Source organism: Coregonus lavaretus (genome assembly GCF_964263955.1).
Source record: "Coregonus lavaretus genome assembly, chromosome: 23".
NCBI classification, from domain to species: Eukaryota; Metazoa; Chordata; class Actinopteri; order Salmoniformes; family Salmonidae; genus Coregonus; species Coregonus lavaretus.
In genome coordinates, this window is record NC_140010.1 from 26779078 (window position 1) to 26797742 (window position 18665).

Consider the following 18665-nt stretch of genomic DNA (forward strand, 5'->3'; position numbering starts at 1 on the left):
ATAAGTATTTGATCACCTACCAACCAGTAAGAATTCCGGCTCTCACAGACCTGTTAGTTAGTCTTTAAGAAGCCCTCCTGTTCTCCACTCATTACCTGTATTAACTGCACCTGTTTGAACTCGTTACCTGTATAAAAGACACCTGTCCACACACTCAATCAAACAGACTCCAACCTCTCCACAATGGCCAAGACCAGAGAGCTGTGTAAGGACATCAGGGATACAATTGTAGACCTGCACAAGGCTGGGATGGGCTACAGGACAATAGGCAAGCAGCTTGGTGAGAAGGCAACAACTGTTGGCGCAATTATTAGAAAATGGAAGAAGTTCAAGATGACGGTCAATCACCCTCGGTCTGGGGCTCCATGCAAGATCTCACCTCGTGGGGCATCAATGATCATGAGGAAGGTGAGGGATCAGCCCAGAACTACACGGCAGGACCTGGTCAATGACCTGAAGAGAGCTGGGACCACAGTCTCAAAGAAAACCATTAGTAACACACTACGCCGTCATGGATTAAAATCCTGCAGCACACGCAAGGTCCCCCTGCTCAAACCAGCGCATGTCCAGGCCCATCTGAAGTTTGCCAATGACCATCTGGATGATCCAGAGGTGGAAGGGAGAAGGTCATGTGGTCTGATGAGACAAAAATATAGCTTTTTGGTCTAAACTCCACTCGCCGTGTTTGGAGGAAGAAGAAGGATGAGTACAACCCCAAGAACACCATCCCAACCGTGAAGTATGGAGGTGGAAACATCATTCTTTGGGGATGCTTTTCTGCAAAGAGGACAGGACGACTGCACCGTATTGAGGGGAGGATGGATGGGGCCATGTATCGCGAGATCTTGGCCAACAACCTCCTTCCCTCAGTAAGAGCATTGAAGATGGGTCGTGGCTGGGTCTTCCAGCATGACAACGACCCGAAACACACAGCCAGGGCAACTAAGGAGTGGCTCCGTAAGAAGCATCTCAAGGTCCTGGAGTGGCCTAGCCAGTCTCCAGACCTGAACCCAATAGAACATCTTTGGAGGGAGCTGAAAGTCCGTATTGCCCAGCGACAGCCCCGAAACCTGAAGGATCTGGAGAAGGTTTGTATGGAGGAGTGGGCCAAAATCCCTGCTGCAGTGTGTGCAAACCTGGTCAAGACCTACAGGAAACATATGATCTCTGTAATTGCAAACAAAGGTTTCTGTACCAAATATTAAGTTCTGCTTTTCTGATGTATCAAATACTTATGTCATGCAATAAAATGCAAATTAATTACTTAAAAATCATACAATGTGATTTTCTGGATTTTTGTTTTAGATTCTGTCTCTCACAGTTGAAGTGTACCTATGATAAAAATTACAGACCTCCACATGCTTTGTAAGTAGGAAAACCTGCAAGTATCAAATACTTGTTCTCCCCACTGTACATGCCCGTCTGAAGTTTGCCAATGAACATCTGAATGATTCAGAGTAGAACTGGGTGAAAGTGTTGTGGTCAGATGAGACCAAAATGGAGCTCTTTGGCATCAACTCAACACGCCGTGTTTGGAGGAGGAGGAATGCTGCCTATGACCCCAAGAACACCATCCCCACCGTCAAACATGGAGGTGGAAACATTATGCTTTGGGGGTGTTTTTCTGCTAAGGGGACAGGACAACTTCACCGCATCAAAAGGGACGATGGACAGGGCCATGTACCATCAAATCTTGGGTGAGAACCTCCTTCCCTCAGCCAGGGCATTGAAAATGGGTCGTGGATGGGTATTCCAGCATGACAATGACCCAAAACACACGGCCAAGGCAACAAAGGAGTGGCTCAAGAAGAAGCACATTAAGGTCCTGGAGTGGCCTAGCCAGTCTCCAGACCTTAATCCCATAGAAAATCGGTGGAGGGAGCTGAAGGTTCGAGTTGCCAAACGTTAGCCTCGAAACCTTAATGACTTGGAGAAGATCTGCAAAGAGGAGTGGGACAAAATCACTGAGATGTGTGCAAACCTGGTGGCCAACTACAAGAAACATCTGACCTCTGATTGTCAACAAGGGTTTTGCCACCAAGTACTAAGTCATGTTTTGCAGAGGGGTCAAATACTTATTTCCCCTCATTAAAATGCAAATCAATTCATAACATTTTTGACATGCATTTTTCTGGATTTTTTTGTCTCTCACTGTTCAAATAAACCTACCATTAAAATTATAGACTGATCATTTCTTTGTCAGTGGGCAAACGTACAAAATCAGCAGAGGATCAAATACTTTTTTCCCCTCACTGTAGTGCACAACTTTTGAAGTAGTTCACTATATAGGGTATCGGGTGCCATTTGGAATGCACAACAGTCACGCCTCACACACAAACTTGACTGTTCAGAGAGCAACCTTGGGCTCATATTGAGGCAGAGAGAGTAACTAATTTCTAACTCAATGGGCACTGGGCAGGATGTACTCGAACACAGATTAGATCAGTTCAATTATGAAAGGACCTATGTCAAAGTAGTGGTGAAGTGTTACTTAAAGTAGCATTGCTCAATCAATGATGAAAAGAAACGGGGCAAGTATGGTTTCAATGGATGTAGGGTGAAGTTGCCCCTAAACACTGATCCTGGGTAAGTTTGGCATTTTCCCCTAATGGTGAAGGTTATGATTGAGTGAGGAGAAGCTGATCCTAGATCTGTACTACCTAGGGGAAACTTTACCCCAGAGCGGTTCCATTGCATAGGGATGTTATTTGACTGTAATACCATGAACTCAATCCCAAATAGCCAGGCATGAGTCTGCATAATATTGTACAATCAGATTTGTTTGTTTTCCTTGACAACTCCAATTCTGTGTCACAATAGAAGGAAAACAATTCATTTCACTGATAAAGTTCCCCCTTTATCAGGCCATTTCTCTCCTTTTTAGGGTCTGTAGTAGACAAACAATAGAGTTTGACTAGCAGCATATTTCAGCCTGCCTTGAGAGTGAGACATCCCATACAACACAGCCAGTGGAAAATAAAAGCAAAAGTTTGATGTAATCCCTCACAGGAGAAGTAATTTGACCTGGTTTGACTGAGCAGTGGTGGACAGTCTGGTTTCCATTGAAGGTGGAACTCTTGTTTTTGGTACCACGGAAAACACACCACCACACAATATAGTATCATGAATAAAATGGTTTGAAACTGACACAAGTCACAATGCAATTGATAATACTGTATACATTTCAGAAAATAAACGTGGGTTATTTAGAAAGCTCATTCAAGCCTTATTGTTCTCTGTATGGCGATAGGCCTATAGTTCATTGAGTTATGACTTATCATAGTACTGCATGTAAATATAAACCAATGCAGAGGGCCCATCTCATATGAGGTGGAGCAATGTGGTCATCTCTCACCTTATGACAGCTCATGGGAGAGTCGTGCGGGGATGCGACCCAAATGGCACCCTATTCCCTATATAGTTTCAAGTTTTAATGTCACATGCACAAGTACCGTGAAATGCCTTTCTTGCAAGCTCTAAAGCCAACAATGCAGTAATCAATATCAATGTAATACTAAAAATAACAAGATAGAACAAAAACACATAAGATATAAAAATAAGAAATAAGAATAACATGATAAAGTAAGTAAGCATACTTTATACAGGGTCAGTTCCAGTACCATATTTACAATGTGCAGGGATACTGGAGTGACAAAGGTAGATACACTACATCACCAAAAGTATGTGGCCACCCCTTCAAATTAGTGGATTCAGCTATTTCAGCCACACCAGTTGCTGACAGTTGTATAAAATCGAGCACACCGCCATCAAATCTCCATAGACAAACATTGGCAGTAGAATGGCCTTACTGAAGAGCTCAGTGACTTTCAACGTGGCACTGTCATAGGATGCCACCTTTCCAACAAGTCAGTTCGTCAAATTTATGCCCTGCTAGAGTTGCCCCGGTCAACTGTAAGTGCTGTTATTGTGAAGTGGAAACGTCTAGGAGCAACAGCGGCTCAGCCGCGAAGTGGTAGGTCACACAAGCTCACAGAACAGGACCGGCTTGTGCTGAAGCACATGTACATTTTCGGGGATATTTTATTTCAGCACATTAAACATGGGACCAACACTTTACATTTTGTGTTTAGATTTTTGTTCAGTATAGTTATCTATTTAGCAGTCTTATAGCATGGGGATAGAAGATGTTCAGGAGCCTGTTGGTGTCAGATTTGATGCAGCGGTACCGCTTGCCGTGCGGAAGCAGAGTAAACAGTCTATGGCTTGGGTGGTTTGTGTCTAACAATTTTCCGGGCCTTCCTTTCACACCGCCTGATATAGAGCTATTGGATGGCAGGAAGCTCGGCCCCAGTGATGTACTGGGCGTTCCGCATTACCCTCTGTAGCGCCATGTGATCAAGGGCGGTGCTATTGCCATACCAAGCAGTGATGCAGCCAGTCAAGATACTCTCAATGGTACAGCTGTATAACTTTTAGGATTTGAGGGCCCATGCCAAACCTTTTCAAACACCTTCAAGATTGTGCATCAGTTTTAGGGTTTTTCAGGGTTTTATGCGATAGCCCTGTGTGCGGTAGCCCTATCCTTTAGTTTAGCGCCAACCTCAGTGTTAATCCAGGGCTTTTGATTGGGGAAGCAGCGAACCTTAACTGTGGGGACAACGTTGCTGATGCATTTCCTTATGAAGCCGGTGACAGAGGTGGTTAGCTAGCGTGTCAATGTTATCGGCGGAGTCCCGAAAACATATTACAATCAACGCTAGCAAAGCAGTCCTGTAGCATAATCTCTGATTCTGGAGACCATTTCTCAACGGAGAGAGTCACGGGTAATTCCTGTTTGAGCTTCTGCTTGTAATCAGGAAGCAGGAGTATGGAGTCATGATCCGACTTGCCGAATGGTGGACGATGGAGGGCCTTGTATGTGGGTAGAATAACAGTGGTCTAGGACTTAATTGCCGGCAACCAGAAAAGCAGCCTCTGGATATAAGTTGTCCTGCTTGGTTATCGCCTCGTACAGTTCGTTGAGTGCCAGCTTGTTCTTTTTCTTGTACCGAGGTGGAATGTATACAACAATTCACGATAACAGCTGAAAACTCCCTCAGGAGGTAAAATGGTTGGCATTTGACCATCAGGTATTCCAAGACGGGTGAACAATGAGTTGACACTTCAACCGCGCTCGAGTCAGCACACCAGTTGTTGTTGATGAAGAGACAAACCCCTCCCCCTCCCCCCGATTTCCCCGACTCCACTGTCCTGTCGGCACGGTGAATGGAGAATCCATCGAGTTGGATAGCCATGGGTGGTATCTTGTCCGTGAGCAATGCTTCAGAAAAGCTGAGAATATTGCAGTTGTTTTGAGGGTCCTGTTGGTAGCAAACCCGCAATCAGAGGTCATCCATCTTATTATCAAGTGACTGTATACTGGCCAGTAGAATGGAGGGAAGAGGTGGCTGGTTCTCCCTTAATCTTGCCAGGATCCCCCCTCTCTTGCCTCTGTAACGCAGGTGTTTTCTCTTGGGTAGCCTGAAAATTGGGTCAGAATTACAGAAAGAGCCCAGGGATGAGTCGAAGTTGAAGCCAGAATTAAGGTAAGTAACTGCCTATCTGATGTTTGAAAGTTCTTGTCGGTTGTAAGAAATGATATTGGATACATTGAGAAAATAAAGTACAAATAAAATGACAAAAAGAATGACAAAATAGAAAAGTTGGGTCGGAGCTTGCAAAACGGCATCCATCCAGTACGGTGCCATCTTCTTCCAATGCTTAGTGCTTAGAGCCCTGGTCAAAAGGAGTGCACTATATAAGGAATAGGGTGCCATCTGGGACGTAGCCCTTTGGAGTCATGCTGGACTGCTGGAATCACAGTCCCACAGAACAGCTGTTTAGGAATCCATACTAGGGCAGCTGGCTAGGGTTCATTGTCTCCTTCACACACACACAAAAGTGCTATCAGTGGACACATACTGTCACAGGACCAATTTACGAGATTTTACTAGGTGTTCTGTGGGATTATCCAAAGCCAGTCAACCATTCATTCTATGAAGGGGAGGGAAACACTATAATAACAAAAATGAAATTGTAATATAGTGTATAGGCCTAGACACGAAAATACATTGGTCGTCTTGCTCTCAACAGCTATTTACATTTAGTTTGGTAGGAGAGAATAGAAAGAGACTAGTGTTGCCCTCAGAATAGTGCATTTGTGACAGAGGTCAGTATTATTACATATTTTTATTTTTTACTGTAGAAATAATTGTAAAGGTCCTAGTGCCATGACATTTTTTTATTTATTTTTATTTAAAAACCACAACACTTTCACCCAGTTCTACTCTGAATCATTCAGATGTTCATTGGCAAACTTCAGACGGGCATGTACAGTGGGGAGAACAAGTATTTGATACTTGCAGGTTTTCCTACTTACAAAGCATGTAGAGGTCTGTAATTTTTATCATAGGTACACTTCAACTGTGAGAGACAGAATCTACAACAAAAATCCAGAAAATCACATTGTATGATTTTTAAGTAATTAATTTGCATTTTATTGCATGACATAAGTATTTGATACATCAGAAAAGCAGAACTTAATATTTGGTACAGAAACCTTTGTTTGCAATTACAGAGATCATACGTTTCCTGTAGGTCTTGACCAGGTTTGCACACACTGCAGCAGGGATTTTGGCCCACTCCTCCATACAGACCTTCTCCAGATCCTTCAGGTTTCGGGGCTGTTGCTGGGCAACACGGACTTTCAGCTCCCTCCAAAGATTTTCTATTGGGTTCAGGTCTGGAAACTGGCTAGGCCACTCCAGGACCTTGAGATGCTTCTTACGGAGCCACTCCTTAGTTGCCCTGGCTGTGTGTTTCGGGTCGTTGTCATGCTGGAAGACCCAGCCACAACCCATCTTCAATGCTCTTACTGAGGGAAGGAGGTTGTTGGCCAAGATCTCGCGATACATGGCCCCATCCATCCTCCCCTCAATACGGTGCAGTCGTCCTGTCCCCTTTGCAGAAAAGCATCCCCAAAGAATGATGTTTCCACCTCCATGCGTCACAGTTGGGATGGTGTTCTTGGGGTTGTACTCATCCTTCTTCTTCCTCCAAACACGGCGAGTGGAGTTTAGACCAAAAAGCTCTATTTTTGTCTCATCAGACCACATGACCTTCTCCCATTCCTCCTCTGGATCATTCAGATGGTCATTGGCAAACTTCAGACGGGCCTGGACATGCGCTGGCTTGAGCAGGGGGACCTTGCGTGCACTGCAGGATTTTAATCCATGACGGCGTAGTGTGTTACTAATGGTTTTATTTGAGACTGTGGTCCCAGCTCTCTTCAGGTCATTGACCAGGTCCTGCCGTGTAGTTCTGGGCTGATACCTCACCTTCCTCATGATCATTGATGCCCCACGAGGTGAAATCTTGCATGGAGCCCCAGACCGAGGGTGATTGACCGTCATCTTGAACTTCTTCCATTTTCTTCCAGTTGTTGCCTTCTCACCAAGCTGCTTGCCTATTGTCCTGTAGCCCATCCCAGCCTTGTGCAGGTCTACAATTTTATCCCTGATGTCCTTACACAGCTCTCTGGTCTTGGCCATTGTGGAGAGGTTGGAGTCTGTTTGATTGAGTGTGTGGACAGGTGTCTTTTATACAGGTAACGAGTTCAAACAGGTGCAGTTAATACAGGTAATGAGTGGTGAACAGGAGGGCTTCTTAAAGAAAAACTAACAGGTCTGTGAGAGCCGGAATTCTTACTGGTTGGTAGGTGATCAAATACTTATGTCATGCAATAAAATGCAAATTAATTACTTAAAAATCATACAATGTGATTTTCTGGATTTTTGTTTTAGATTCCGTCTCACAGTTGAAGTGTGCCTATGATAAAAATTACAGACCTCTACATGCTTTGTAAGTAGGAAAACCTGCAAAATCGTCAGTGTATCAAATACTTGTTCTCCCCACTGTATATATTGTCCAAGAATTGTGGATCATCATTATTTGGTCCGTAAAGGTTAATGAGCCATATCCGTTTATGGTCCAATAACATATTTAAAATAATAAAGGGGGGGGTAGAAGGATTACTTTATCCTATCGCAGGTATTCCTTAAAGAGGTGGGGTTTCAAATGTCTCCGGAAGGTGGTGAGTGACTCCGCTGTCCTGGCGTCGTGAGGGAGCTTGTTCCATCATTGGGGTGCCAGAGCAGCGAACAGTTTTGACTGGGCTGAGCGGGAACTATGCTTCCGCAGAGGTAGGGGAGCCAGCAGGCCAGAGGTGGATGAACGCAGTGCCCTCGTTTGGGTGTAGGGACTGATCAGAGCCTGAAGGTACGGAGGTGCCGTTCCCCTCACAGCTCCGTAGGCAAGCACCATGGTCTTGTAGCAGATGCGAACTTCAACTGGAAGCCAGTGGAGTGTGCGGAGGAGCGGGGTGACGTGAGAGAACTTGGGAAGGTTGAACACCAGACGGGCTGCGGCATTCTGGATGAGTTGTAGGGGTTTAATGGCACAGGCAGGGAGCCCGGCCAACAGCGAGTTGCAGTAATCCAGACGGGAGATGACAAGTGCCTGGATTAGGACCTGTGCCGCTTCCTGTGTAAGGCAGGGTCGTACTCTCCGAATGTTGTAGAGCATATAATATAATAAAATAATATGCCATTTAGCAGACGCTTTTATCCAAAGCGACTTACAGTCATGCGTGCATACATTTTTTTTGTGTATGGGTGGTCCCGGGGATCGAACCCACTACCTTGGCGTTACAAGCGCCGTGCTCTACCAGCTGAGCTACAGGATCGGGTCACCGCCTTGATGTTAGCGGAGAATGACAGGGTGTTGTCCAGGGTCACGCCAAGGCTCTTCGCACTCTGGGAGGAGGACACAACGGAGTTGTCAACCGTGATGGCGAGATCATGGAACGGGCAGTCCTTCCCCGGGAGGAAGAGCAGCTCCGTCTTGCCGAGGTTCACCTTGAGGTGGTGATCCGTCATCCATACTGATATGTCTGCCAGACATGCAGAGATGCGATTCGCTACCTGGTTATTATAACTGGCTATACTTATTTCACCATACACCATAATGAGATACAAGTTTCAAGTCAATTTATCATTATATATGTTTGTAAATTTACCAATAAAAAATACCGTAATGATAGAGTGTCCATATAGCTGTACCGTGATATTTGCATTGCTATGGAGTAACCCTTCAATTGTTCTCCACTAATTCCCCCGCTAAAGCCCCTCCCCATCCCAAGTTGAGCCGTCATCCCAGTGATCAGCATCCCACCCACGTCCCTCCGGATCCCTAAGGCCCCGAGAGGCCAGGACCCATCCATCGAAAACAGCACACAGTGCCACCCACAAAACAGAAGCAGATTAACCGGCAAAAGCATTTCCAATGCTTTCACCTCATTATATATATATATATATATATATATATATATATATATATATATATATTTTTTTTTTATTTTTTATTATGCATATCCTATTTTCCATCATTATCAATTAATATGCGTAATAATGTCGGCAGTTCACACGTAGGATTCTAACATATAACCCGGATTGCCATTGTATTAGTCCTAGGTGATGGAGATCAGATCCACCCTCTTCACCTGAGACACAAACACTCTGATCCCCTGTTGTAACCATTTTCCCAAGCATCTCCGTGCGGTCAGACCTTCGATTATTTTGTGCCACCTGGGCCACAATGATAAACCCCCTCTCTGATTTTCCGAGTGTGACCCCCTCCCCATGGGTTACTGCAGCCAGTGTTGCCAGCACTGCCACTACCTGGGTGGGCGTACCCCACCGGAATCCCTACCGGCTAGGTAAAAGGTCGTCAAGGTTCTCATTAGCAGCTTTGAGAATTTCCTTGTAAATTATGCTCTCCCATCAGGGGGCTCTGGCTTTGTAGGACCAACCCTGCCAGGCAGGCTCAGAATCTTGAGGGGGCGGTGCTGCTCAAGTAGGTCTTTGACCACATTTATTTCTCTGTTTAGGCTGCATACTCACAGCAGGTCCATAAAAGAGATGGGAACTTCTCTTTGGTGTATGGGTCGCTCAGGTGGGTGTCCAGGTTATAGGGTTAGGGATCTTTCCATCATGATAGGACAATGAAAAATTAGATTAGATGTATACTATATTTAAAAATGTATATCCCTCATCTACACAACATTGAAAGCTCCCTCTCACTACCCCTGCTCATAGACCCCCGGTCGGCTCTGGGATATGCAACCATTTCCCCTCTCACTCACTTAACGTCGCACCTTTTCAAACACAAAAATGCACACCACATGGTTGACTGCGGAAGAAATGGGCAGAGCGTGCAAACGCACCCGCATCCACATCTGCCGCAAGGGGGAAAGGACGCCAGAGAGAACACAGGACCAACAACAACAACCATCCGCCAAAACAATAACCTCCCGCCAAAAAAGCCATGTTCTAATTATTTGTATTTAAAGATGTATTATTCTGCTAGTTATGTCGTTTTATCCTTTTATAAAATACTATACTTATTATAAATGTTTTTAATATTACAATCCCTATCATTGCTAGTATCGGGTGCTCCAATATTCGACTCCTCTATTACAACTTTTAGAATAGCCATGGAGTAGTCTTTGTGTCTCTGAACATTTGGTTGTCAATATATAGTTTATCCACCACGAGTGCAACACGTTTCCCTTTTAATCTGTTTTCCTTGAAGATTGGATACAGAACTTTGTGTCTTTCTACAATCTCCCTCGGGAACTGATCATTCATGCCTATTTTCGTGCCAGCAAGTCTTTTTCCTAGGCTTTTCACCATAGCTTTATCTTTAAAAAAAAGCAAATTTGGCAACGATTGGGCGCTCATATTTCTGTCCTCTTTTTCCGAAACGGTGTACATGTTCGAGTTGGATTTTATCGACAGCCTCGAGTGGGATTTGTAGCGCTGTATGCAGGAAGTCCTTCATAATATTCTCTGTTATTTCTCCCTCCTTTTCCTGAATACCCGTAAGTACTAGATTTTCTCTCATCGATCTAGTTTGGATGTCTAGTAAGGCTTCTCTCAGAAGGTTGTTCTCCTTTTTTAGTTCCCTAACGTCCGTTTCCATCTTAGAGACTGTCACTTTTAATTTTTTGGTTTCTTTCTCCATTACCAAAGCTTTTTCGTCACTCATTTGAAGACTCGCTTTCAACTCTTTTACGACCAATTCTAGTATGCCCAATTTGTCATTTATCGACTTCAACAGGTCGCTTTCCACACTTACCATACCCAGTGGTGAAAAGCATATATCATCTGTATCAGTCGATGAGTCGCGTTTCCTTTTGGGGATCGGCTCTCCACGCTTATCTTCAGTCATGTTTGGGTGTTGCGTGTTGTTGTAATATTTGTCGATATATTTCTCTAGCCTTATGATCTGTTTTGTGTTATTATCCAGATTGAATTATATTAACTGCGAATATATGAAATGCTAATATTTAGTCTAACTTACTGATTTTGAATATGTTTTTAATCGAGGTGTTTTGTACCGCTTTCTATTCAATACGCCATCTTGTCTACGCGTGCCCCGCCCCCTTTGCGTTCATCAGCTCTCTAGTGCCATGAAACTTTCTATCGCACTCATATCTTCTGTTCTGTTTGCTTACTAAGTCAAAAGTCAGTAGCAGTAACTGTGTCTGAGGCATTACAGATTAGCAGGTCAAAAGTGACAGCTCCAACATCCAACTCAACCAGAAGGTGCACATTCAGCCCTTTCTGCTACCGTGGAAGGTAGTCAGGCCAGTAGTCAGATAGCAATATATCAACAGTGGGAGGTCAATGTCGCAGGACAGGACATACTATATGACAAGACAGTTGTTCCCACCTATATTTCGGCATTTAGGGTAGTGTGGGGCAGGACGCATAATCACCACAGGAACCAGAGAGCACCATTGTACGGAGTATCAAATCACAGAGAGATCGTCACAAGCCTTTGTTGAACATGAGCTACAGTAGGAAGCAGTGCGCCGCTGCTAAATGCATATAGGGGAAACACTGCATGAGAGTAGGATCAGGCTCTATACTACATAACCTAAAGTACTGTAGTACTATACAGGCAACACAGGAAAGGGATTTTGTCTCAGGGAGGTGGTACACATGGTATAACAATGAGGAAAAATCACCTTGTAAAAGCTTCTGCGTTGCTGTGTGTGTTGTCCTTAGATCCCCCATAAATGTGTCACAGTCATATTATCCAGAGAGTGAGCACTGTGATGATGACTGGACTAGGTCTTTCCCTCTCCAAGTCACTGACACTCATCACTCCCATGAGAGGAGACAGTGTGTGGAGGTGGTTAGGGTCATATGCAACAAAGATACATTACTCGTAGGTTTGAACCAATGATTGTAGGTTTGAACGAGTCAAACAAGGCCTATTCTCTTCTCCCTGTAGTCAGAGTCAAAACTCAACAGCACAAGGCTCTGTTCAACACTCATCGCTCCCATGCCGGACTGACACGCCATGATGACACCATTAGAAAGAGAAAAACAGAGAGAGAGAGATAGATACTCTTTGAAGAGTATCTTAAATAAGACATCTCAGACATTGTTATTTAATATAGAGACATGAGGTTTGGATCATTGGTTTTCTTAGAGAAGTATCTACAACATTAATATATCATTTTACCCATTGTTCAAAATATGTGTTTTTATTAGACACCCTACAGTGTGTCAGAATGATGGGATATCCCAACAGCATTCATGTCGGTCTTCCGCTGATGACATTTTACCGAAAAGAAGCTTGGTCTTCTGGAGTTTAGCCATATTCTCCTCCCTCACTCCTAGCCTAGTGTAAATCAGCCCATCCCCAGGACATTCAGAGGTGCTCTGACACAGCAGGTAATAAGTATAAGGGCCAGTACAGACCTACATAGTCTCTCCATGAGGGCTGATGAGCTACTGTCAAGCACAGTGATGTGGGGAAAGTGAACTGTTGTTTGAAGTTGGGAAACAAACTAGCTGGCTGATTAAATGGGTACCCACAAATAAGGGCCTCCTTATACTACACTACTTTGACGACCAAGGGTGAAAGTAAGGCAGTACGGCGCCCGCCAAAATAAATAGTGGGGGTACGCCATATCGGTAAAACATGAACCCATCACAATAATTAAAACAAAATGTCAAGAAAAACCTGTAGGCTATTACACCATTATTAATCATTACCGCATGTCAGAGGCATGAAAAATGTGCGCATGGACTTGAAAACAGGTGGTATAGCCTACACTCCAAAATGCGATGTAGTTCGACGAGAACACAGACATTTTGCCAAGGCAGAGATGAGTGGCGGACACCGAGACGCACAGACAGCAGTGGACACAAAATTCTGGCCTAAAGACAATCGCCAAATGTCATTACACTTTGTGTTTTGTGTAAAATAGGTCTCTATCCATTCACCACTGTTTGGAGGGTGGAGAAATATTGTGAGTGGATGAACGTGCGCGGGTAGCCTAGTTAAGGAGCCCTTTGAAGTGATTGACAATCAGATGAAGCTCCTATATAGTTTGAATTGCTATCCTTATTTTTGATTGTCTATATACCATGGTATATAGAACCATACTCCCGAGTGGCGCAGTGGTCTAAGGCACTGCATCGCAGTGCTAGCTGTGCCACTAGAGATCCTGGTTCGAATCCAGGCTCTGTCGTAGCCGGCCGCGACCGGGAGACCCATGGGGCGGCGCACAATTGGCCCAGCGTCGTCCAGGGTAGGGGAGGGAATGGCCGGCAGGGGATGTAGCTCAGTTGGTAGAGCATGGCGTTTGCAACGCCAGGGTTGTGGGTTCGATAAAATAATGTAAGTCGCTCTGGATAAGAGCGTCTGCTAAATGACTAAAATGTAAATGTAAATGGTATTTACAGTGAGGGGAAAAAGGTATTTGATCCCCTTGTCACGATCGTCGGTAAGAGAGGAGGACCAAGGCGCAGCGTGATGAACGAACATGTTTATTTATCTTTAGTGATAAATACGGACAATAAACAAAACAACAAACGACTCGTGAAGTCCACGGTACAAACACAAAACCAACTGGAACAAGAACCCACAAACACAAAGGGAAAAACAGACAGTTTAAATATGGCTCCCAATCAGAGACAACCAGCCACAGCTGACACTCGTTGCCTCTGATTGGGAGTCACTCAGGCCAACATAGAAATAAACAAACTAGAACTCCCAACATAGAAATACAACACATAGAATGAACACACCCTGGCTCAACATATAGAGTCCCAGAGCCAGGGTGTGACACCCCTGCTGATTTTGTACGTTTGCCCACTGACAAAGAAATGATCAGTCTATAATTTTAATGGTAGGTTTATTTGAACAGTGGGAGACAGAATAACAACAACAAAATCCAGAAAAACGCATGTTAAAATTGTATAAATTGATTTGCATTTTAAATGAGGGATATAAGTATTTGACCCCCTCTCAATCAGAAAGATTTCTGGCTCCCAGATGTCTTTTATACAGGTTACGAGCTGAGATTAGGAGCACACTCTTAAAGGGAGTGCTCCTAATCTCAGTTTGTTACCTGTATAAAAGACACCTGTCCACAGAAGCAATCAATCAATCAGATTCCAAACTCTCCACCATGGCCAAGACCAAAGAGCTCTCCAAGGATGTCAGGGACAAGATTGTAGACCTACACAAGTCTGGAATGGGCTACAAGACCATCGCCAAGCAGCTTGGTGAGAAGGTGACAACAGTTGGTGCGATTATTCGCAAATGGAAGAAACACAAAATAACTGTCAATCTCCCTCGGCCTGGGGCTCCATGCAAGATCTCACCTCGTGGAGTTGCAATGATCATGAGAACGGTGAGGAATCAGCCCAGAACTATGCGGGAGGATCTTGTCAATGATCTCAAGGCAGCTGGGACCATAGTCACCAAGAAAACAATTGGTAACACACTACGCCGTGAAGGACTGAAATCCTGCAGCACCCGCAAGGTCCCCCTGCTCAAGAAAGCACATATACAGGCCCATCTGAAGTTTGCCAATGAACATCTGAATGATTCAGAGGAGAACTGGGTGAAAATGTCTCAATTTCTTCAACCTTTTAAGCAAATGTGTTTCTCCGCACTGACCCTTTTGAGCGCAGAACACAACATGGAACCCAGCTACAGTCAATGCTTGTGCCTTTAGCTACATTTCTGAAGACCATGCGCCTCTAGCCCAAATCATGTAAAAGTTATGCCCAATATTACCGGAGGGGGGGGGGTTTCTGCCGCAGATTCGTGCGCATGTCGCAGGCCGTTTTAAAATACTTGCGAGCTGCTATTTTCTGGTTTGAAAACAAACGACATTGTTAGGTAGCTAGTCATGTTACCTAGCAATGAATCTTAATTATTTAATTGTTTGACAGCCCTACACAAAACCCAACAGACTGCACCCAACAGTGTAACAGCCAAGTATGTAGGCCTGTGACATGCAGGACTACACCCTCCACCAAAACCTTATCTCAAGGAGGAAACCTCAGTTTGTCCACATCAAGCATTCAGGGTATAAATAGAAAGTGAAAATTGGAAAGACATCGATGGCCGTCTAGTAAACAACAGACCCAACAGCCTCGACCACTGCAGCTGAAAGGGCGGGTACATCACACCCAAACAGAATAATATAAATCCTCGCCCAAAGACATAGGATTAGGTCCTAATTTGTTGTGAGCCTGTGTGAAGTCGTCAAATGAATAAGAGTGACCTTTCTATGGCTATTTGCGAGATCCACATGATCAGTGGATGTTTTCCTTGAAACAGCCATTGTTCTGTGGGCATCAAAATAAAGGTGTGTATCATGTAATGGAGGGATACTCTGTGTGCGTCCCAAATGGCACACTAATTCCCTATATAGTGCACCACAAAGTAGTGCAATACATAGGCAATAGGGTGCCATTTGGGACTTAACCTCTGTCTCCAGTTATCATTACATCATGTCAACAGAGCTGGGCCTAAAATAATACCATTGGTTCCTGGGCACTTGTCTCCTTGGTGGACTTGACCAGTCCTCAGTGATAAGCAGTAGTACACTATAGGTGAGCTGAGACTGGTGGTGACTGTGGTGACCAATGATCAATGTTCCCTCTAAACTGCGTGTGTGCGCGCAGTAGCCCCGAGACTGCTGCGCAGAAGAAATATCAGCCCACGGAGAGAAGGACGAGATTGAACTTCACTCAACTTTCTAGAGTTTTCCCTGTTAGTTAACACCATTAACATTTCCCTTTACTGTGGCAATTGTGAACAAATCAACAAAATATTAGCCAGTTTTAATGCAACATACCGAAACAAAATGAAATATGCAAGAGATTGTTGTAGTAGGCTGAACACATCGGAGAAGGATTCTATTGCATTGACAAGCAAGACTCAGCCCTTACTCTTCACAGACCGGTACGGCATAACCAATCAGAGCTGCAGTAGGCCTATTTGCAAATAGACCATTGCCATATATGGATCTGTGCCATTTACTCTGAACTGGACTGTGTTTACAGCTATGGTCATGAGTAAATGTGCTTGTTTTGAGATCAAAGCAAGAGCTTAATGTAGCCAGGTGTGCACATTTTGTTAATATCCTTTTCTAGTTAGTGAGTTATTAGCCCAGTTATAGATAATTTGTAGTCAGCAATAGGGGAGTGATTGCTTCCTACAAGAGCACAAAATGTGTACATTTCTAGACATCTTTGAAAAAGCAAGTCAGGTAATGAGCATTTTTTTGTCTTAAAGGGGCAGCGTTGTATTTTGAGACAGGCTTGAATAAGCTAAGTAGCATAATTTGTCTGATTCTCTAATAATGGCATGGGAATAATAATGCATTTTATTTTGTAAAGTGGTTTCTTGCATCAAACAACATCATTTTCAGTCACCCTGTCTGAAGGTCAAGTGGATAAACAGGTTAATGTCAAGCCCTGCAGGTTTTTTCAAAAGTCTTATGGAATGTAGGCCTATGTTGAACACCACACATTGGCTGCTACTGTAGGCGGAATGATAGAACAGCTATTTCCATGTTTAAATGTTATGGGATGTATTTTCTCCATATTTTTTTTGATGGTAGGCCTACATTATGATCAAATTGCCACAGTAGCCTACTTGGCCACTGTTAAAACTGTAACTTAAAGCGGGTACAGCCTCAGCGTTCACAGTAAACGCGCGCTGGAAGTTGCACAGAATTTTCTAAACTTTCAACTTTGTGCTCAGCAGACCAGAAATTTGCTCAGTCCCGAACAAAATTAGAGAGGCACATTGCCGATGACCCCCCCACCCCCCACCCCCCACCTACCTGATTATTTAACTGACAGTTGAGCTGTGGGGAAAATAACATTCACAACCCTAATCATCTGTTACAACTAACCAGGAATAAGGTAGGTGTGTTAGAACCTTTAAAAATGTTAACTTAATAAAACAAAACAATGTAATTCTTACCCATGGTGGCAACTCAGAGGTCGCCAAACTTTGTTGGACTGTTTTTTCTTCATGCTCCAAGAATGCCAGGGAACGGGTCAGTCTGTTGTTTTTATGGCCTTGATTTCTTCTCCACCAGAAAAAGATTGCAAGCCCTATTAAAACCCAACTGAAGCTGAACTCAAAGTATCCCAACACATAAATGGGGAAAATAACGATGAAGGTCTTGGCACATTGTATCCACATCTGAGTGGCATCTGTGACAGAAGACTGTGGCTCATCTTTCAGAACCACCGGGGCTATTATTGGGGTCGTGGGGCTGACTGGAGTGATCGGTGTTGTTGGTAAACTCGGTCCATTTTCCCTGGCCGTTGTTGGTCCTGTGGAAGTTGTCTTTCCAGGCTCCTTTCCTTGAGCTTCACTTTTTTCCGCCGCCGCTTTTCTCATTTCCACTCTACAAAGAAGTTTCAGAATAGAGAGAAGACAATAAGCGACAGGCAAACATTTCACACTCACAGACACAATGCATCTTCTACAATGTAATAAAAACACGCAGAGAAACGTTACAATGTTACCACTGTTAAACTGTTGCAACCACAGCCACTGAGGAAAGATTCCGATTGATTGAATCATAGTTCAGAGCAAAGGGCTCAGCTGAGTTGGTCGACCTGTCAACCTGCTCCGTGGCTAATGAGTTTCCCGATTACCAACAGCTGCAAATGAACCAAAATTACAACACACTTTCGTTATTAATTTTCGGTTAAATTACAGATATATTTTTCCTCACCCGTTTCCCTATTCAACATCCGTAATTATTTAAATTCAGTGTACCAGTCCCGTACACTGCATGACGTCCTTCGAATAGTTTATTTTCCAACACCAGTAATAATCCTTTCACCAGATCCTGCTTCAGAGTGATTTGCCTCAACACGCAGACAATACAGGATCATGGTTCAGCCCACTGGCTCAGCCCCTTTCTAATTTTTTTAACAGGAAATTATCATTGTCAAGATAGGTCAAACTCAGGGAGGGATTTTTGAAAAGGGGATTTCCAAGTGCCATCTCGTGGACACGTGTACTCTGAACCATAAATAATTATCGAATAGTCTAATAATCAACAACAAAAAACTATAACATAATAGTCTAATCATTAACTAGTAGGGAGTATGTGGTGCAGCAGTGTTTTTTTTTTACTGTTGACTGTACCTGTCATCTATCACAGGGGTTCTCAAAGTGGGTCCCCTGATGTAGCCTACTGCAGGGGGTTTGTGGCCAGATGTCAATATATATATATATATATTTAATGAATTTCACTA

General features: G+C 43.9%; 1 protein-coding gene across 1 annotated transcript in view; it reads right to left on the reverse strand.

Annotated features, from left to right (window-relative positions):
• LOC311150645 (extended synaptotagmin-2-like) overlaps nt 1–18260 on the reverse strand; it is a 77478-nt gene extending 59218 nt beyond the window's left edge. The window contains exons 1-2 of the mRNA XM_084188137.1: nt 18137–18260; nt 17371–17803 (exon numbers count right to left, since the gene is read on the reverse strand). Of these exons, the coding sequence (XP_084044263.1) occupies nt 17371–17796 (426 nt within the window). The 5' untranslated portion in view covers nt 17797–17803; nt 18137–18260. The remainder of the gene's footprint in view (nt 1–17370; nt 17804–18136) is intronic.
• Nucleotides 18261–18665: the final 405 nt, after the last annotated feature.